Source organism: Thunnus thynnus, chromosome 12 (assembly GCF_963924715.1).
Source record: "Thunnus thynnus chromosome 12, fThuThy2.1, whole genome shotgun sequence".
Taxonomy (NCBI): Eukaryota; Metazoa; Chordata; class Actinopteri; order Scombriformes; family Scombridae; genus Thunnus; species Thunnus thynnus.
The window spans coordinates 3,993,905-4,011,269 of record NC_089528.1 but is presented as its reverse complement, the minus strand read 5'-3'; the positions used below and the strand labels follow the sequence as shown (position 1 = coordinate 4,011,269).

Genomic DNA, 17,365 nt, shown 5'->3' with positions numbered 1-17,365 from the left:
AGTCATGACATGTAGACATGTACTGGAAGAAGGGTGTTTTATTCATGAACATATTCTGCAACAGTGTTTTTTCTCCTACAGAGTCAGGTGTGGATAAACCCCCATTTCACTGGCATTCAGAGAACCAGGGTTATAAATGTTAATAAATGTTACCCTGCCTTTTATTTAATTTAACCAACCACCACTATAGAAGTCACTCAGAAGTATAGTAGTGTCTTGCAAATCAGGCACTCTTTATTGCATTGTTTACAATATATTTTACTCCATATCAGCTGATAATAGTAGCCCTCCAGTATATCTGTCAGGCTGTAAAAATGAATGATGTGCAATGTTATTGCAGTACCGCTGATATATTTCTATTCACATTAATTGTGAATACATCTGTTTGACACTTTTTGAGTATTTTTAGTCTAGGTTGCTCATATCCATCCTCAGTTATGATTTGTTAGATATAACATATAGGTTTTTGTTTACTCTTTCTTTTTGCTGCATCATCAGAGCTTTCAAGTGTGACAAAGCTTCAGCACTGCTCCCCACGTCCTCCTCCACTATGATGTCATATCTGTCCATCATGTCCATCAGAGAGTAAAGCTCCTCCTCTCCTTTTGGCAGTGCTGCTGTGTTCAGATGTAGAGCCACCCTCTGAGACAAGCCCGACACTGTCTCTGGGACCAGAGGGGGCCAGCTCTGCTCTGTCAGGACGAGGGTGACGTAAGGGAAAAAACTCTCTACTGTGGACACAAACCTCTGAAAGAGAGAGAGGAGGAGGTTACAGCAGAGGATTTACACTATGTAGATGACAACACATAAAGAGACAAATTCAAGAATAATTATTGAAATGTATCAGGGATCACAGCTCTGTAAAGATAATACTTCTATAATACTTCTCAGACCTAAATGTTGACCTATCAGAGGATGATTGGCATTCTACAGTATGTGTGTAACTCTACACCCAACAGCAGTGTTGGAGATCGTGCAGGCACAAAAATGCTAATCATTCTCACATTTTCTGGTCATGTGAGAAGATATCTATATTTTGAGAAAGCACATAATGAATTAACCTCACACACAGTATGTATAGATGGGTGCTGAAGCCTCAAAGGAAGACAACTAACTAGGTATAGCAACCAAAAGTTAATTGTGCTCTGCTGATCAAGTGTACGACTGCCCATATTGAAAGCCTGTAGACTAGCTTGTGGTCAGTGGAGTAGTAGTAGTAAACAGTTAGTTTAGGTGGGCTACACCTTCTTGTTCACTTGAATGAGAAAGTGTATATGTATGCAGATGTCATGTAAACTGTGATGGATCACACAATTCAAACAAATTTTAAGAGTCTGCTTTTATATTTTCACATAATATGGAAATGAGTGAAAACCATTGGCTGCCTGGCAGATGAAAAACATTCATAACTGTAAAACAAAACACATTTCTAGCTGTTATGAAAGTATGTATGATTTATTGTGAAGATTCTGTTAATACTTATTTCTAATGTGCTACCAGGGAAACCTTACCGGTGTTGTGTCACAGGATTTTAATTAAACCTGTCAAACACTTCTTAAGAAGTTGCTAACACAGCTTTTACACTGTTAAACTAACATATTTCTGGTATAAAATCAGTAGAAATTGAATCGCGGTTATTGTATCAGAAGCCATACAGGTGGAAGCAAGTCTGTCGGGCAGGGAGGTACTGTACATACATCTGTGTTGTTACCGCTCTGTAAACCCTCCATGCTGATCCAGACTGGCCTGTAGAGCTTCTCACTGCTGTACGCTGAGTGCAGCAGTTGGAGAGAAGCTTCCAGAAGTTGCTGAGTCTTGACCCGCAGGTAAAGACCCCAGGGGGCGTCAGCTGTCTGCTCAAGCAGCTGCAGGACATCCTGCACACACAAAACCATACATAAGGCCTTATTAAGCCTCATGTTCACTATTAGGGTTGAAGTCAGAAACCTTTTAAGAGATCAACATAAAAATATAAGACCTGCACAAAACTACTAATAACATGATAGACTTGTAAAGCCAGACACTAGGTAAGTTTTTGCTTTGAGATTCAAATCCGGAAAACATCCATTGTGAATCAATTGAGCTCAAACAGACATGTGGACCAATCATTGTATTACAGGGAGTGTTCAGATAATAATGTCACTTGCCGCCTCTAAAATCTCCCAAACCTCATGAACCGATATTTAAACAATGAGGTGTAGATATAAAACAAAGTATTATTTTAGCAGCTTTGTGGCCCATTTCTTTCCTCAGATGGGTTAAGAAACAGATTTGCAGTTTGACATTTCCAGAACAGCCACCATATTTTAAATCTAAAGCACAGACTAGTGACAGCCCAGAGTGGGGAGCTCCGACAATCAGCTGTAGGAAGGGATCATGATGTCATTTTTTAAGGAAAGTAAAAAAAGTGTTTGCTCTGCCAGCAACAACCTTCTTTGATATACTGTATGTATTGATATACCTGCAGTGTGAGGAGCTCTGAGCTCTTCCCTGAACCTTCCACCAGAGGGACTCCAGGTCGGTCGGTGTCAGATCCCACCCGAAGCACCAACATACCACCCGCACCATCTGCACAGGCATGTTGGTTATGAACATGACAGTAAAGATGAACAGGATTAATGCTTTGTAGCTGTCACAGTGATGGAGTGTGTTCAAAACACCAACAGTGTCCACAGGTTTACACTATCATGACGTCCTCACTGAACACATTAAAGCAGTGAAGAAAGACCACAGTGCAAGCTTTACAGCAAACTATACACTTCAGTCAGTGTCAACCTCATTATAAAAAGTAGCTGCGCTGTGACCATAGTATAACTCATGAGAATTTATTTATTTATTTTAAATCGAAGGAAATCTTATTACTGTGATTGTGGTTAATAAAAATTCAGTGTCTTTTCAGTGACTACCAAGCAAAAAAAAAAAAAAAAAAAAAAAATTTTGGACTTATTTTGCATTTTTAAAGCCACTGTGTAGATTTGTTTGTGCAGTGCTGTGTGTCACAGTGTCGTTCTATATTCTGCCACTAGATGGCACTAAAGTGACAAATTTGTAAAATCCTACACACAATGACTTTGATGTGTAGAGCAACTGCTGATGGAGAAAATACTGTGATGATGCAGTTCAGCTTTGCAAGACAGCATAATGTTAATAATTCAATAATTCAATAATAACTGAGTACAGACAACAATGAAACTGAATGACTGTCTGTCTGTATGTCTGAAGAAAAACTATTAGTGACAGCTTTATGGTGTATAAACAAGGGGTTCCAGGAAATGTGTGGAGAAGCTGTTTTTGATATCTTAATACCTGAAAGTTGAGCCAGTAGAGAGGCCTGATCAGTGACAGTAAACCAGTGGACTTCCAGGCTGTCATGTTGTGTGACCGCAGATGGGAAGTTAGAGTCTGGGTGGTGGGTGTGATAGAGGAAGTCCATCAGGTCTCCTCCAGGATAGAATCTCCTCAGACGGCCCTGCTGTCCTGTAAACATGATCAATACATAAGTAAATGGACATACAGTACACAGCAACTAGTTGTCTGTAACCTTTGTCATCTGTATGAAAATATGAAAATTGTTTTTCGCTTTTGACTAGTGTATCACCAACATGGCAGCTAATGATGATGTTGTAGATGATATATTCTTTATGAACAATGACATGTAGTAAAATCTTAAAACTGTAAATCTTTATAATATTACATTCAGAAATTACATTTCCTGTGAGTCTAGCCAGTGACACCCTGTCAAGGCCTTGTGAGAGCTTTTATCGTTGTTAAAATTTCAAGACATTCCCACAATTTTCATTCACAATTTGACTGACTATCACAGCAGTGTTGGGTCATTCAGTGGTGCCTTTTATTGATTATTTTAACTACATTTTTTAGTGTCAGCCATGTATTCTGTTTTTATCTTAGCTCAAATATAGTTTTAATATTTTTAATAAACCTTTTTCCAGCAGGTATTCAGTAACTCCAATACTAAATCATGAATTATTTTTCCATTTTCCATTTTTGACACTTTGTATCTTATACATAACCAAAAAGTTAAAGATAAAAAAAACGTATCATATATTTTTTAAAATGTATTATTTGTTAATTTCTATATTTATTATTAAGAATGTAGATGAGACAAAGCAAAACGGCCTACACAAGATATATTTTTAATCTTGGTTTGGATGTTTTCAGTTTCTTACATGCTGCTCTACACATTAAACTCCACTTTCGTTCTAAACTGGGTGACTGGTATCTTCATGACTTGATGTTTGCATGTTTTGCCCAGTTCTTCCTTACTTGCAATCTCTTTAAATTCTGAAAGCGTTGGTTCATATATATCATAGTAGACTCTGGCAGGGTGGGTGTTGTCACGGATGAACAGCAGGTCGCTGATGTTTGGGTGATCTGGACCCTGCCACAATGTCAGACTGAACCTGGAAACAAAATCACAACACCAAAACAGACTCAGTGTCCCAAAGTGCCATATCCAGTGGATTATTACTGGAAATGAACACAAAAAAATGAACAAAATCACAGTCACATACTGTAAATGAATTGAGTTTTCTATGGTTTGAGACCAGCTGATGCTCTTTTCTGAGATTGCTCAGCAACTTGTGAACCAGAGAATTTTTCCCTGGAAAAAACTATACCAGACTGTATGTGTTAGTGTTTAGAACATTAAATATGAGAGCTTTAATGAGCTGATATGTGCTTTAATCAAGTGGAGACAGAGCAAATAGCAAACAGCAAATTATGCTGTGCATGGATATGCTGTGAATGATCACTTTAAGGCCTGTTTATAGATAGAGTAAGGAGTGGGTCATTTTCATAAATAAATGATTGTATTTTCGGTCATTGCCACAATACAGATGGAAACTGTGTTACCGTGGTGACTGGCTGAGGAGCCAGCTGATGTGCTGCCAGCCCCTGCGAACCAGCAGGGCTTGGACTGGGAATGTCACCTGAAGAGACAAATCAATGTTAATGGAATATATTAATGGAACTGCAGCACACAATATAAACTGAAATAAAGATGACGGCCTTCAAGGCAAGGTAATATGCATTGCAATTTGGCCCCTATCATTTCAGTTTGTATTGTGTTTAAGTGGTGCATAACAGTCATTAATCAAACTGCTACAAACTAATTGCCACATGGTGCCTCCCCTGAGGGTCTGGGCTTCTAAGACAGCTGCCCAATTGATAATCCAGCCTTGTCTCATGCAGAGGATTGCCAGGGAAATTTAAAAAATACTTAATGACACACATAGAAATATAAGTAGCATCAGCCAGTGTCTACAAAGTAAATTCATGATTTTTTAAGTTTCCTGGTTAAAAATAAGTTTTTAGCAACAGGGGCTGTACATAAGTAGGTAGACAACAGAGTTCCTCTTCCAGTGTTATGAAAGGTGACTTCTGCCTGTATCACACTACCTGTTTGACGTTACTGAAGAGGATAACGATTGCTTTAAGTGATTTTTTCCTCAGACATTTATCCCTTTAAGTATCTGTCACTGTAGCGCCCTCCTTCTGTTTCCTGTTGTAAACACATTCATCAGATTTCCTGCTACAGTGTATCTGGTAGATCATGACACAAAATGCAGCACAGATGTCATTAGAGGTTTCCAGTCTTTATGTTGATAGTCTTGTTTGTTCATGGTAATATATCAAACTTCACTTCAAAGTTCTTCAATATATCAATCATCTGTCATTTTAGCTGTGACACTTTAGTCAGTTTTACAAATGACCCTGTTCTGCCGGACTATAGCGTCTCCACAGTAGGGATATGATTTTGCAGATATTGCAGTTACATGTGAGAGAGCAGTTCAAACAAATACTTGAATGAACTGTGTTAACAAATTGTTAGTGATAGAGCTAGTAGCCACCACATCAAGCTTCCAGCAGGACAGTTTGAATGAATCCTGCTGTACCACTTTCTGATCTGACCGGCATCATTTTCAAGCTGTTTGATAGTTAATAATACTGGATTATCTTCTCTCCTACTGATGTTTTGGCATGTTTTTGATGCTTACCTTTTGCGGGACATCTTTGATCATGTCATACATGTCCTCCATCATGGACCTGGTGTAGGTTGCAATTAAAATCGGAGGAACATAGGCAACCTGTCAGAAACAGTGTAGCATAAGGTGTACAGTACAATCATTCAGACAAAAAGCCACAATAGCAGCAATATGAGGCTGATTATTATGCACTAGAAAAGAACAATTGCTGGAAAAATGAAGGGATGACTTTGCTATTCATAGGCCCTTAAGTTACCACTAGTGAGGCATTAAAATGTAAAGCTTGGACTCAAAAGGGAAGACCATGTTGTTAACTATTTAAAAGTGATTTGTCCTCTAGTGAGCATTAAAGTTCACTGGGTGATGCTAGATGGACTGATGAAAATATACAGGCTTCATTCTTATGGTTTTTCTCAGCAAATTACATTACATGATTTTTATGAATCTTACTGACATTGGTTATCTTCTGACTTTTTTCTTGCACAAACATGACATTGATATTTTGAGGTTTTAGCGAATATCTTGACTAATCTTAACTATTGGGTGGATTGCCATGACATTTGGTACAGATATCTATGGTGGCAAAAGGATAAATTCTAATAACTTTGGTGATCCCTTTACTTTTCATCTAGCGCCATCATCTGGTCAAAATTGCAATTTGTCCAGTAATTTGATTCATCACCAAATACATGCAGAACTACATTCTTGTCAGTCTTAGCTGCTTTGTGTTTAGTGCTAATTAGTAAATGTTAGCATGCTAACACGCTAAACTAAGATGGTTAACATGGCAAAAATTGTACCTGCTAAACACCAGCATGTTAGCATTGTCATTGTGAGAATATTAGCATGCTCATTTTAACATTTAGCTCAAAGCACTGCTCCAAGCAAGCAGAGCAGCTAATATGGCAGTGGACTCATAAACTTGTTTCAGACCAATTCAGGCAGAAAACATTTCTTATCCAGAGTAGATGAATGTAGCACTCAGGACCTCACTATTTCTAAATACTAGCTACATATCTGTCTTTGGCCTTAGCTTTGGACCGAGGTGTTGCATCCATATATCAACTGACCAGCTGACTGACATTACCATCACTACACCCTGTTATACAAGTACGACACTGTGATTCCTAATCAGGCTGTGAACATGTAATACCATCCATCCAGGAGACAAAGTCACATCTGGAAACTTCTCCTGAATCAACTGCAGAAATCTGTAAAAGGAGGAAGGAGGGAAAGAGAGTAGAGGAATGTACAGTCTGTTATTATGGAGCCGTGAGTTAATGAAACTATAATGTTGTTTGTCCTGTATAGATATGTACATTACAATTCACTAACATTTCTTTAAATTCTACATTTTTTATTATATCCTATTATTTGCTGCTGCATTTTCCAGACCTCCCAATGTAAACTATCAGTGTATCTCCTGACCTAAATCTAATGTAAATCCATCTTTGTTGAGGGAGTGTTTCTGATTTGATTTTTCTGATCAATAATTTACTTAATACTTGCATAATGCAAGCTTGAGAAGGCACTGATGGACAAATAAATACATAAAAATCAGGCTTTCTTACCTGGTTCCATTGACTGGAGGCACGAAGGCTGGTACGTTGGGACCTCGGAGAATGTCTGCATTAAGCCAGACAGGCCTGTTTATCCCTCTACTACTGTTCTTTTGACTAAGCAGGTCCAATGACAAACCCACTGATGCCAGAGACTTAAAATCCAACTTAATGCCTGCAGAAAGATGTAGAGATTTCTTTATTCTAATCTGTGAATCTAAAGTCAAATTGAATGGTCAGTTCTGTTCTACTACAGTTCAGTCAAAGCCCAGAACCTTTTCTAGAGGCCAGCACTGCATCCAACCATTGGTCCAGAGTGTTGTCACTATAGACATTAGGAGGGTGGGCCATGATAGGGATTGGCTTCTCATTGGGTGTTCCATAACCTTCCAGAGTGACATCAGCCTCCAAGATCATGACATCACCTGAAGGGTCGGGAGAAGGATATGTTGTCATATTAACATCAGTAAGTTCATCCTCAGCACATCTGAGCTCCAAGGACAAACAACACCCTAAGTGAAGAATCATATTTTGTGTCTGTGTGTGTGTGTGTGTGTGTGTGTGTGTGTATTTGTGTGTTTACTTGCGAGAGCTTTGTTCATTTCCTCCTTGCCGTTGGCTCTGTGAAACCAGGTAGCCAACAGACCGTCAGGCTTGCTGATGTCACCCGACTGCACCAGGAAGTCCAGCATGTCTCCACCAGTAGAAAATGAGGGGAGAGGAGTTGGAGAACCTGATTGGACAGCAAGACAAATGCAGGTACACATGAGTCTATACAGGATTGTAAAAACATTCATGTCAAGACTTAAGGTCATTCATACAGAATCAGATATACTTTTACATACATCACATTCTAATGTATTGTGGGCAATACAATGCATAGATCTAACGATCAATTTATTAGTCATTTATTAGATATGTTTCAAGTAATCCCCCTCCATTTTTCTTATTGTGTTAGATGTACAATTATATTTTTTGTGAGATTTGTTCAAGATTTGTTCCCTTCACTTAGAAATGTGTTTTTCTTCTTGTTCTTTCAGTTGGATGTTTGAGCTTCACTGTGCAGAATGATTTATGTGCAAAGTTTGACACTAGAAGGCTGTTTTCACATTCATCTGCTGTGGGAGGAAAGTTTCACTGTGCACAGATCAGTGTGAAGAAGAAAAAGTTAAAAAGAAAAGTTAAAATGAGTGACACAAATGAGTTAACTTTTGGCAAGAATTTAAAAAAACAATTTAAAACAATTTCAGATGGTGGATTTTAAAACTGTAATTAACAGGTACATTTCAGTCCTATTAAATTTTCTTACATACATACGTATTTACTGAGAACCACTTGAAATGACATATTCCTAAAACAAGAATCAACGGCAGAGTATAGTTTTCTTTCTGTCTGTCTCTATAGCCTTGTTAAAGATACACTCCTTGATGTTGTCAAGGTGCCCAACAGTGCCCAGAATCCTTAGATTTTCTCCCATCACACCACTGATGTGTTGAAACTTGACTGTGAGCAGTGAGTTGGTATAATGTTGTTCATTGAGCACAGACAGTGATGGATATTTATCATTGGGCTTTGCAACCAAATCAGCTAGTTTAGCTAGTTAGTTAGTTTCTTCTTGCTGGATTGAAGTGAGTGAGGCTCATGGAAAAAGTGATGTAACATACGTTAGCAACATTTGAATCAAAATGTGATGATAGTTGTGGGGTTGTTGCTTATGCAGCCAACCCACTGTCAATCAAATCTGACAAAGCCACACACACACAGTCCTGATGAAGCAGATCAAATGAATTCTGAGTGTTAAACTCATAATTAATAACACCTTAGGATATTTTTTTCCTGAACTTTCCTGACTTTAATTGTTCATGATCTAGTCATGAGTATTTAATGTTACAGAGAAATACTAAACTAAGTTTTCAGAGGCTTTAAAGGTACTGTGGCAAAGTGAAGTCCTGCTGTGCACTACAGCAGGACTGTTGCCTAGTGATGAATATATGAATATATGATGCATCATCACATTAAGATTAACAGTGTGTGTTACTGCGAGAACTTTGACCGCCCTACTCAAACACAGCTTTGGATAAATGCATTATAATGATCTTAAGTGATGTAAGACAGCAGCAGTTTTAGCCTGTGTCCACTATGTTTCGATGCACTTTGTAAAGCCACAAATCTTGTATCACACTTCAGAGAAATCTCAGAAATTAGATTTAAGACTGGGTTTATTATATGATTTACCAAACCCAGACAGACATACAGACTGAACAACAACACCTTTTTACCTTTTTCCCTTCATAAAAAAGAATATAATAGTTATTATTCTGAGACAGACAGAGAATTTTGGCAATCTCAGATAAGGAAGTTGATGTTTCAGGTTTGTACAGACTGTTGATCCGTTCTCCTGCAGAGACTCAGCTCCAGTGAGAACAAAGACTCAGATTTATCACAGTGGGACAGAAAACAGAGGGAGTCAAAGTCATACGACTTCTCTCTCCCTCTAAAAGTGCCATGACTGTAACCAGTAATAGCAGCTTGAGCCTTTTTGGCTGTTAAGACAATGATAGGACTTTTTTCACACAAGATGTTTTGGCATGTGACAGTAGGAAAAGCAGAGAGACAAATAAAAAAATGATGGACTCATGGCTGAATTCCATTTAGCTGTTTCAGTTTCAGGGTCCTGCTATGTCATTAACATTATTTGTAACACCTGAGCTTTTCCTGCTATGACACGTTAAAATATCTGCTGTAAAAAGTAGATAGTTACTCATTTTTAAATATTTGTGGAACTTTGTACATGTTACTCTTCTTTTACTACTCCTGCTGGTCAGGTACACAGTATTATTACCTTTATTCTATGTTTTAAAATAAGCTTTGGAAATGCTTTGTAGTGATTTCTAGAAAATGTTTATGTAGTTTATATGTTTATAATGTTACATTAATATGAGGTACCTGACTTTTTGGTGAGCAATATGGCGGTGACAGTAATGATTATCAGCAATCCGACAGCCACAGATATCCTTATCAGGTGTTGTTTTGTCAAACAGCCTAGATAAAGGTGTTGCTGTCTCTTCCTGCCTGAGTGGAAACCCTCTGGGTCAGGCTGCTGCTTGATCCTGTAGGAACACAGTCAAACATACGGTAGAACAACTGATCACTCATCAATCTGTGTAATTATATAAACAACAGTTATCATTTAAGAAGTGATATACTGTGGTATCTTTAGGTGGTATTATGCTCAAGGACACAACACACACCACCTGTTATGAAAGGAATGTGAGGAGCTCACCTATCTTGCTTTGTATGTGCAGCTTGACAAATATTTCCATTCATGTGTTTGTCACTGACCTGTGTTGCCCTTCTTCTTCTGTGCCTTTCCCAGTCTCTTCCTCTCTCTGGCTTTCCTCTCTTTCCTCCATCCTCTTCCACCTGGTCTTTAAACCGTCCGCTGAGTTAAAAAACGTAGTCTTTGTAAAGAGCTCGACGTACAGAGACTGAGAGACAGATATGGACGTATCTCTCCATTTATATGAGCCGTATCTAAAGAGCAGAGATCACAGTGATTTCACTGATAAGGTGCACATGCTCTCTTCATACTCCACTCTTCCCTCAGAGCTCTGTTTTATGGTTAAAGGTGAACTTGGGAGAAACAGTGAGAGCAGTGTCCTTTAATAAACAAACGTGTTTAGTGGAGGGACAATAAGTATGTTTTTTCACTTATGGATCACATTAGAAGTCAGCAGTTGGGGCCCATCTAGGGTCAAAAGACAGATAGAGAGAAAAACTACAGTTCTGCTACACAAGTGATACACAAAAAATGTTTTCTCCTGATTTTTCCTCTAAACTTTAGACAAATTTGACCTGTAATCAGAAAATCACTTTCTTTTGTAAATGCATGAGGCAAACAGGTTAGGAAGCGGGGCTGCTGCTAACCATTTGGAGGCCCTAAGCATAATTGGTCATGGGGGCCCAGTTTTCTCTTCTTCTGTTTTTCAGCTTTTTTTCAGAGATTCATGTTGTCTCTTACTTTCCATTATGCCTCATTCAGGGACGGAGCTAGACTCTCAGAACAGAGGGGTGAAACATTCTCAAGGGGCCTTTCTAAAACAGTCATTTTAAAATTCGCTACTGTAAAATAGCTGATATATCCTATTAATAATCACAAATTGTTATTGAGCCATGCAAGCCTATGTCTCAGGTAACATACAGTGAAGCCACTTTGAGACAAGCTTGTTCTGAAGAACAAACAGGAAAACAGGTTGCCAGCCGCGGTCAAATGTTTCAGCACTGAGGGCAGCATGTGGTGCTTTACTACACCGACCGACGAACAGTTCAGCACCACCACCAACAGACAGCAACAAGCCAGGTGCTCTGTCTCCATATAATGTCTTTCTAACACGGGAATAACATAAACATAAAATAGACACAGCGGTCTCCAATACTACAAGGCCTATTCAAATACAAAGCAGACAGTCTACAACACCACAGGCAGTGACACAGACAGGTGCTGGGATGTAGTAAACATAGAGTTAAACAACAGATTAATCTAACATTATGACTGATTTCTTCATAACGAACTTATAAATAATGAAGACTAATCATGGATGTTTCACTCGCCAGTTGTTGTCCTTGCTTGGATGCCTAGACTGCTGTAGTTTAGTGTAACGTTAGTCCATTTGTGTATTTCTCCGTCCTCCATGGAACAAAATAATCCGAACAGTTAAACAAACTTTTTAAAACTTCATCCTCCTCTCCTTCATGGTGGCAAACCTGCCAACCACTTAGTCCTTATTAGTGTTTATGTCCCACTCAATACACAGCAAAGTGAGGTTGGATAGTTTGGCCTCATCCACACACGAACGCAAATAACTCTTACTGAGCTTCAGAAGGCTGAAACTTTGTCTGGCAAGTTTCATTCACCATAAACATAAAAAGACGCGAATAGCTCATATTTTGGATAAAGTTTTCAGCGAAGTTAGTCATAAACATTTTATCGCTGCTTCTGCGGTCTTTACTTCCCGCAGAGTTAACGAGCACAAATACGGACAGCGCCCCTCTGCCATTGCAATCCACATTGTGGTGGGAGGGGGGATTACACCCATAGTGATAAGAACTACCATAGAGAATGAAGAGAAGAAGCTGAGAGAGTTAAATTCTCCTATTCCTGCTGCTCCCACGGGGTCGAGCACTACTTCCCCAGCGGGCCCCTCCTGAGCGTGGGCCCTTGGGCGGCCGCCCCCTCAGCCCCCTACTTCAGGCGAGAGGCAGGTAGTGGGGGGAGAGGGGGAAGCATTGATATAAGATATTACACACACACACACACACACACACACACAAGTATCAAAGACTTATGAGGTGAAATCCAAGGATGTAAATTTGGCTTATTTAAGGCTACGACAGGACAAACTTCAGTGTTCATTGATGTACATTCTTGTGTTTTCCTCATGAATTGATGTACTGATACTGAAAATGGGTAAAGTGCCCTATAGTTGTGATTAGATTTGGCCTAGTGCCAGTTTTACTGGTTTGGTTTGGCTAAGGACTAAATCAACACCAAGAAATAACAGACATAATATCAGCTTCATCAATCCTCCACAAGCAATCATCAACACAGAATCGATACATAGGTCATGTAACATAGAGACAACTCCCTTGTTGTGAATTTTAACATCAACAATAGAGTCAAACTGCATTTTGGGGAAGTTGAAAATTGTGTGAAATTTTTCTTGAAAATGGATGTAATCATGAATCTGAGAACATGAGATCTTTCAGATTACTTCTGGAACTACTTTGGACAGTTTAATTTTCATTTCCAGTCATCAGTCCATTATTTATTTACTGCAGCTGAGACACACATTAACTTCTCGAACCGAAATTATTTATTGCAATCCAAACACCACTTATCAGGATAGAAAACATTAATGTCGTATTATATCATATATATTCCTACAGCTGAGCAAAGTAAACACATGAGGCCATAATCATAAAATCATTAGTAGCCTACTAATCTTGGATCAGGTTACATGAAGACAATATAAATGTCACTTTGATTCAAGATATGCTATAAAACTTTATCACACGTTAAACTCTGTCACTTTCCTCCACACACATGAGGAAAGGCATTAAAACCAATGGTTGCACTGTGCTGTTTTAACAGTGCATGGTGCTGAAGTTAACTAACCTTCCAGAAAGGAAATTTTAATGTATGAACTCTAACACTGTTTTAATCCCTCAACTTTAGCCTTTTTGACCAACAGCTTTTCTTCACAAACACAAATATGGCAGTCTAACAGAAATGGTGTGTGTATGCCATTTTTTTCCCCCTTTTCTTCTTAAATGAATTAAAAGAACGGGTAATAATAATAGAGAAGGTTGGTTTGATTATGTCAGATTTATCACAGTTTAGTTTGAAGTTGGCTTGCATCCATGATTCAATTACAGTGAGGCGGTTGGTGGAGAGTGGAGAGCTGCAGTGGGAAAAAATAATAAATATATATAGGAGTGCATTTCCACTGTTGGCTAACGCCCCCCCAATGAAAAATCCTGCAATAACGGACCATAGTAACGGACCCATGGTTGGACCTTGCTGGTCGTTACACGTCACTCCAGCAAGGGCGCGGAGCGTCACGTTGCTATGGCGACAATACTACAAAGATGTCTACAGCGGTGGCAAAAGAAGAAAGACAGAAGAGACGTACTCTGCTTCTGAAGCCGTAAGTTGACATTTTCACAGCAAGTCAACATGGTCAAAGAAACGGTAACCGTGCTAATTCTTGTGTTAATATTTATTTCGTTGTGTCCCAGTTCCTCTCGAACAATAAATACTTCAGTGTCGGCCATACATGGAGTCACCCAGAGTACAAGACTCTCGGCCAGCGCCGTCGCTTCCCCGAGCAGGAGAAGTTTCAGCCTCCTGGGAGGAAGCAAAGTCCTGGAGAAGAGCACCGTTCAAACCCCGAGACAAGCTGTTCGGGTAACTTACAGCAGGCTTAACACATATTTATATATGTATTTATATTAGTCCTGTTCGCACTGTACCTTTAGCAGTGGTGGAAGAAGTATTCAGATCATTTACTTAAGTAAAAGTACCAATACAGTATTGATGTAGTTAAAGTATTGCAATAAAAGTAGTGGTTTGGTTCCTCTGACTGATATATTATTATCATTGGATTATTAATACTGAAGCATCAGTGTTAGAGAAGCATGTTACTGTTGTAGCTGCTGGAGGTGGAGCTAGTTTGAACTACTCTATATATAGTTAGCTAGTTTAGTCCAATGGTTCCCAATCTAGGGGTCGGGCCCCTCCAAAGGGTCACCAGATACATCTGAGGGGTCGTGAGATGATTAATGGGAGAGGAAAGAGGAACCTTAGAGGGAAAAATCACTATTTGGTGGAGCTGTTAACAACTCATAGACATGTGAAATGTGACCCCGACTACACACTGCTTTTTGTAAGACGTCCAAAGCCAAAAAGGTTGGAAACCACTAGTTTCATCTTTAACAATGTGTTGTATTTTAAAAGCTTGTTATATTATCCATTGTGTCAAATCTTCATCTGAAAGTAACTAAAGCTGTCAAATAAATGTAGTGGAGTAGAAAGTACAATATTTCCCTCTGAAATGTAGTGGAGTGGAAGTATAAAGTAGCATCACATGGAAATACTCAAGCAAAGTACCTCAAAACTGTACTTAAGTAAATGTATTTAGTTACTTTCCACCACTGGCCTTTAGCAGCAGTAACCTTGCAGCTAGCTAGTGGCAGCTAATTGTTCTTGCTGCAGGTGTTTGATGAAGAGGACAATGACGTCACTCCTCAGCCACTGTACCAGGCGGAGGCAGGAGCCCTGCAGGCCAAAGCCGGCAGGTTCTTTCTAGATGAGATCTCTGCTGGATCAACATCAGAGCAGACAACAACCAGTGGGAGCTTCAGTATGCCGTTCTCCAGGTACCTCAGCACATGCTGACACTCTACAGCAGCTGAGCTGATGGTCAAACAGCTGGAGATGATGTAAGATGGCAGGGTGTGGATCCAGCACCTCATTACTTAACACACAACATCACTTGAATTTAGGAAAATGGAAAAACACCAACAGCTGGTTTGTTGCACATATGATATACAGTCTAATTTAAAAATACAAATATAAAATAATAAGTAAATGAAATCACCTATTCTAGTTGAATGTATCATTTATTGATAAGATATGATGGTTGGCAGGAAAATAATAATTTTATCGGTAATACTTTACCTACAGTTCCCTATTTAGCATTTATAAGCAGTATACAAACAGTTTAATAATAGTTTATAACACACTATAATGTAGTTGTTAGCAGATATGTGTTTATTAATGTATTTGTCAACAACTATAAATCCTTGTGTTAGCACCCATAAGTGGAGGCTGCTGTATTAATGAGAATATGGTAAAACACAGTTGATACAATATAAAATCTCTTCAGAGAAGTTACAATTGTTGACAAATAAAGTACATTAATAAACACTTAACAATGTCCTTATGTAAGCCTACAACTTACTTTCTAGCGTGTTATTAACCATTTATTAATTGTTTATATACTAATAAATGCCAACTTAAAGTGTTAGTATTTTATCTTAATATGCTTAAATATGATTTGTAGACCTATGTTTTGTGAGGTATTGTATCATTTATAATAACTGTTTTTATTTCTTGTATAGGCCATTTGGGCAAATGTTGCCACACATTTTCACTGTGTAAAAATGTACTCTTTACGTTGTTTTCCAGGTCAATATTAGGTAGCAGCAGAATATCCAGCCAGTCTACCATAGAGTCAGTAAATGAGGAGATTGAGGATACGTTTTCCAAACGGGACATACCCATCAACTTCCCAGGTTCATTACAATACTATATGTTTTTTTATTCTTTCATTTTAAATATATAGGGCATCATTGGTGTGTTTGTTCTACTGTTTATTCCTTTTAATTACTATATTCATTGTTTTGACCTAATATTTCCTGGATATACATGGCCACAAGTGAAAGTAAACTAAATGAAGCTAAATACAGTTACAAATAAATTTTATTATGATTTATTCACAGTTCTCTCTAACAGATAGCTGTAACATATCTATTGTGGTAAGTGGTAAAAGTTTATTTTTGTGTCATGTTTGTTCCCTGCCAGATTTGCATCGGAAAAGAAACAGTGTGAAAGAACAGGTGACAGATAACATGTTAAAAGCGGTCATAGATGTCTACATCTCTGAGACAGACAGCATTTCACTGCTGGACATACCCAGCACCTTTGTTTCAGTGGATGCTGATAACGCAGAAGCTATCATGTGAGTGACGTCCTCTACTTCCTGGTTTTCTTAACTGTTTGACAAGATCTGAAATCTGTCAACTTTGAGTAGGGCTAATCCAAGATTTACCCTGGAAAAGACTCACCACTCTGACATGTCTTGCTCTGTGGAACTGCCCTGGGACACGCATACTGTAAAATAGAAGTGAATTTATTTATCAATAACTGAAAAATGTATACGCTTTTTTGGTTGTAACAAGCTGTTGTCATCTTCCTCTTGTTTTTACAGAGAGCGAAACAATCAGTATGCCAAGGTTTGCAAGAACAGAATGGGCAATGATAAGTATACTGATCGAGCAATGCAGACATTGAATGCAGTGACTAAAAACAAACAAGTCCCGAGTGACAGCATGGTCATGGTGGATGCAGGTTAGGCTTAATTGCTCTCTTTGTCTAGTATTAAATTAAGTGATGATTTATACAAATCCATTAAAGTGGGTGACAGGTAGATAATCCTGCAAACACAGAGCAAGGTTGGC

At 38.6% G+C, this 17,365-nt stretch overlaps 2 protein-coding genes across 6 annotated transcripts in view; one reads left to right on the top strand and one right to left on the bottom strand.

The window, feature by feature from the left end:
* Nucleotides 1-20: 20 nt before the first annotated feature.
* Nucleotides 21-12,567, bottom strand: fam151a (family with sequence similarity 151 member A). 2 transcript variants are annotated; one of them, XM_067604866.1, is made up of 14 exons: nt 12,176-12,567; nt 10,907-11,098; nt 10,511-10,674; nt 8,148-8,297; nt 7,840-7,989; nt 7,577-7,739; nt 7,159-7,216; nt 6,018-6,107; nt 4,873-4,949; nt 4,285-4,421; nt 3,307-3,477; nt 2,462-2,568; nt 1,698-1,877; nt 21-747 (listed from the first exon to the last, which is right to left on the bottom strand). In XM_067604866.1, the coding sequence occupies exons 2-14, from the start codon at nt 10,975-10,977 to the stop codon at nt 436-438; spliced, it is 1,830 nt and encodes a 609-aa protein (XP_067460967.1). In that variant the 5' UTR covers nt 10,978-11,098; nt 12,176-12,567; the 3' UTR covers nt 21-435. The 2 variants fall into 2 exon arrangements, with proteins under 2 accessions (XP_067460967.1, XP_067460966.1); XM_067604865.1 differs by having other exon boundaries at nt 10,907-12,567.
* Nucleotides 12,568-12,657: 90 nt separating this feature from the next.
* LOC137193618 (dynein axonemal intermediate chain 4-like) overlaps nt 12,658-17,365 on the top strand; it is an 11,459-nt gene continuing 6,751 nt past the window's right edge. For 2 of the 4 annotated variants that reach the window (XR_010930861.1, XR_010930860.1), the window contains exons 1-6: nt 12,659-14,271; nt 14,363-14,531; nt 15,339-15,502; nt 16,314-16,420; nt 16,710-16,866; nt 17,116-17,255. Coding sequence is in view for 1 of the 4 variants with exons in the window: in XM_067604857.1 (XP_067460958.1) it covers nt 14,213-14,271; nt 14,363-14,531; nt 15,339-15,502; nt 16,314-16,420; nt 16,710-16,866; nt 17,116-17,255 (796 nt within the window). In the remaining 3 variants the exon portion in view is untranslated. Of the gene's footprint in view, nt 14,272-14,362; nt 14,532-15,338; nt 15,503-16,313; nt 16,421-16,709; nt 16,867-17,115; nt 17,256-17,365 lie in introns of all 4 variants that reach the window. The other 2 variants (XR_010930862.1, XM_067604857.1) reach the window with 2 other exon arrangements.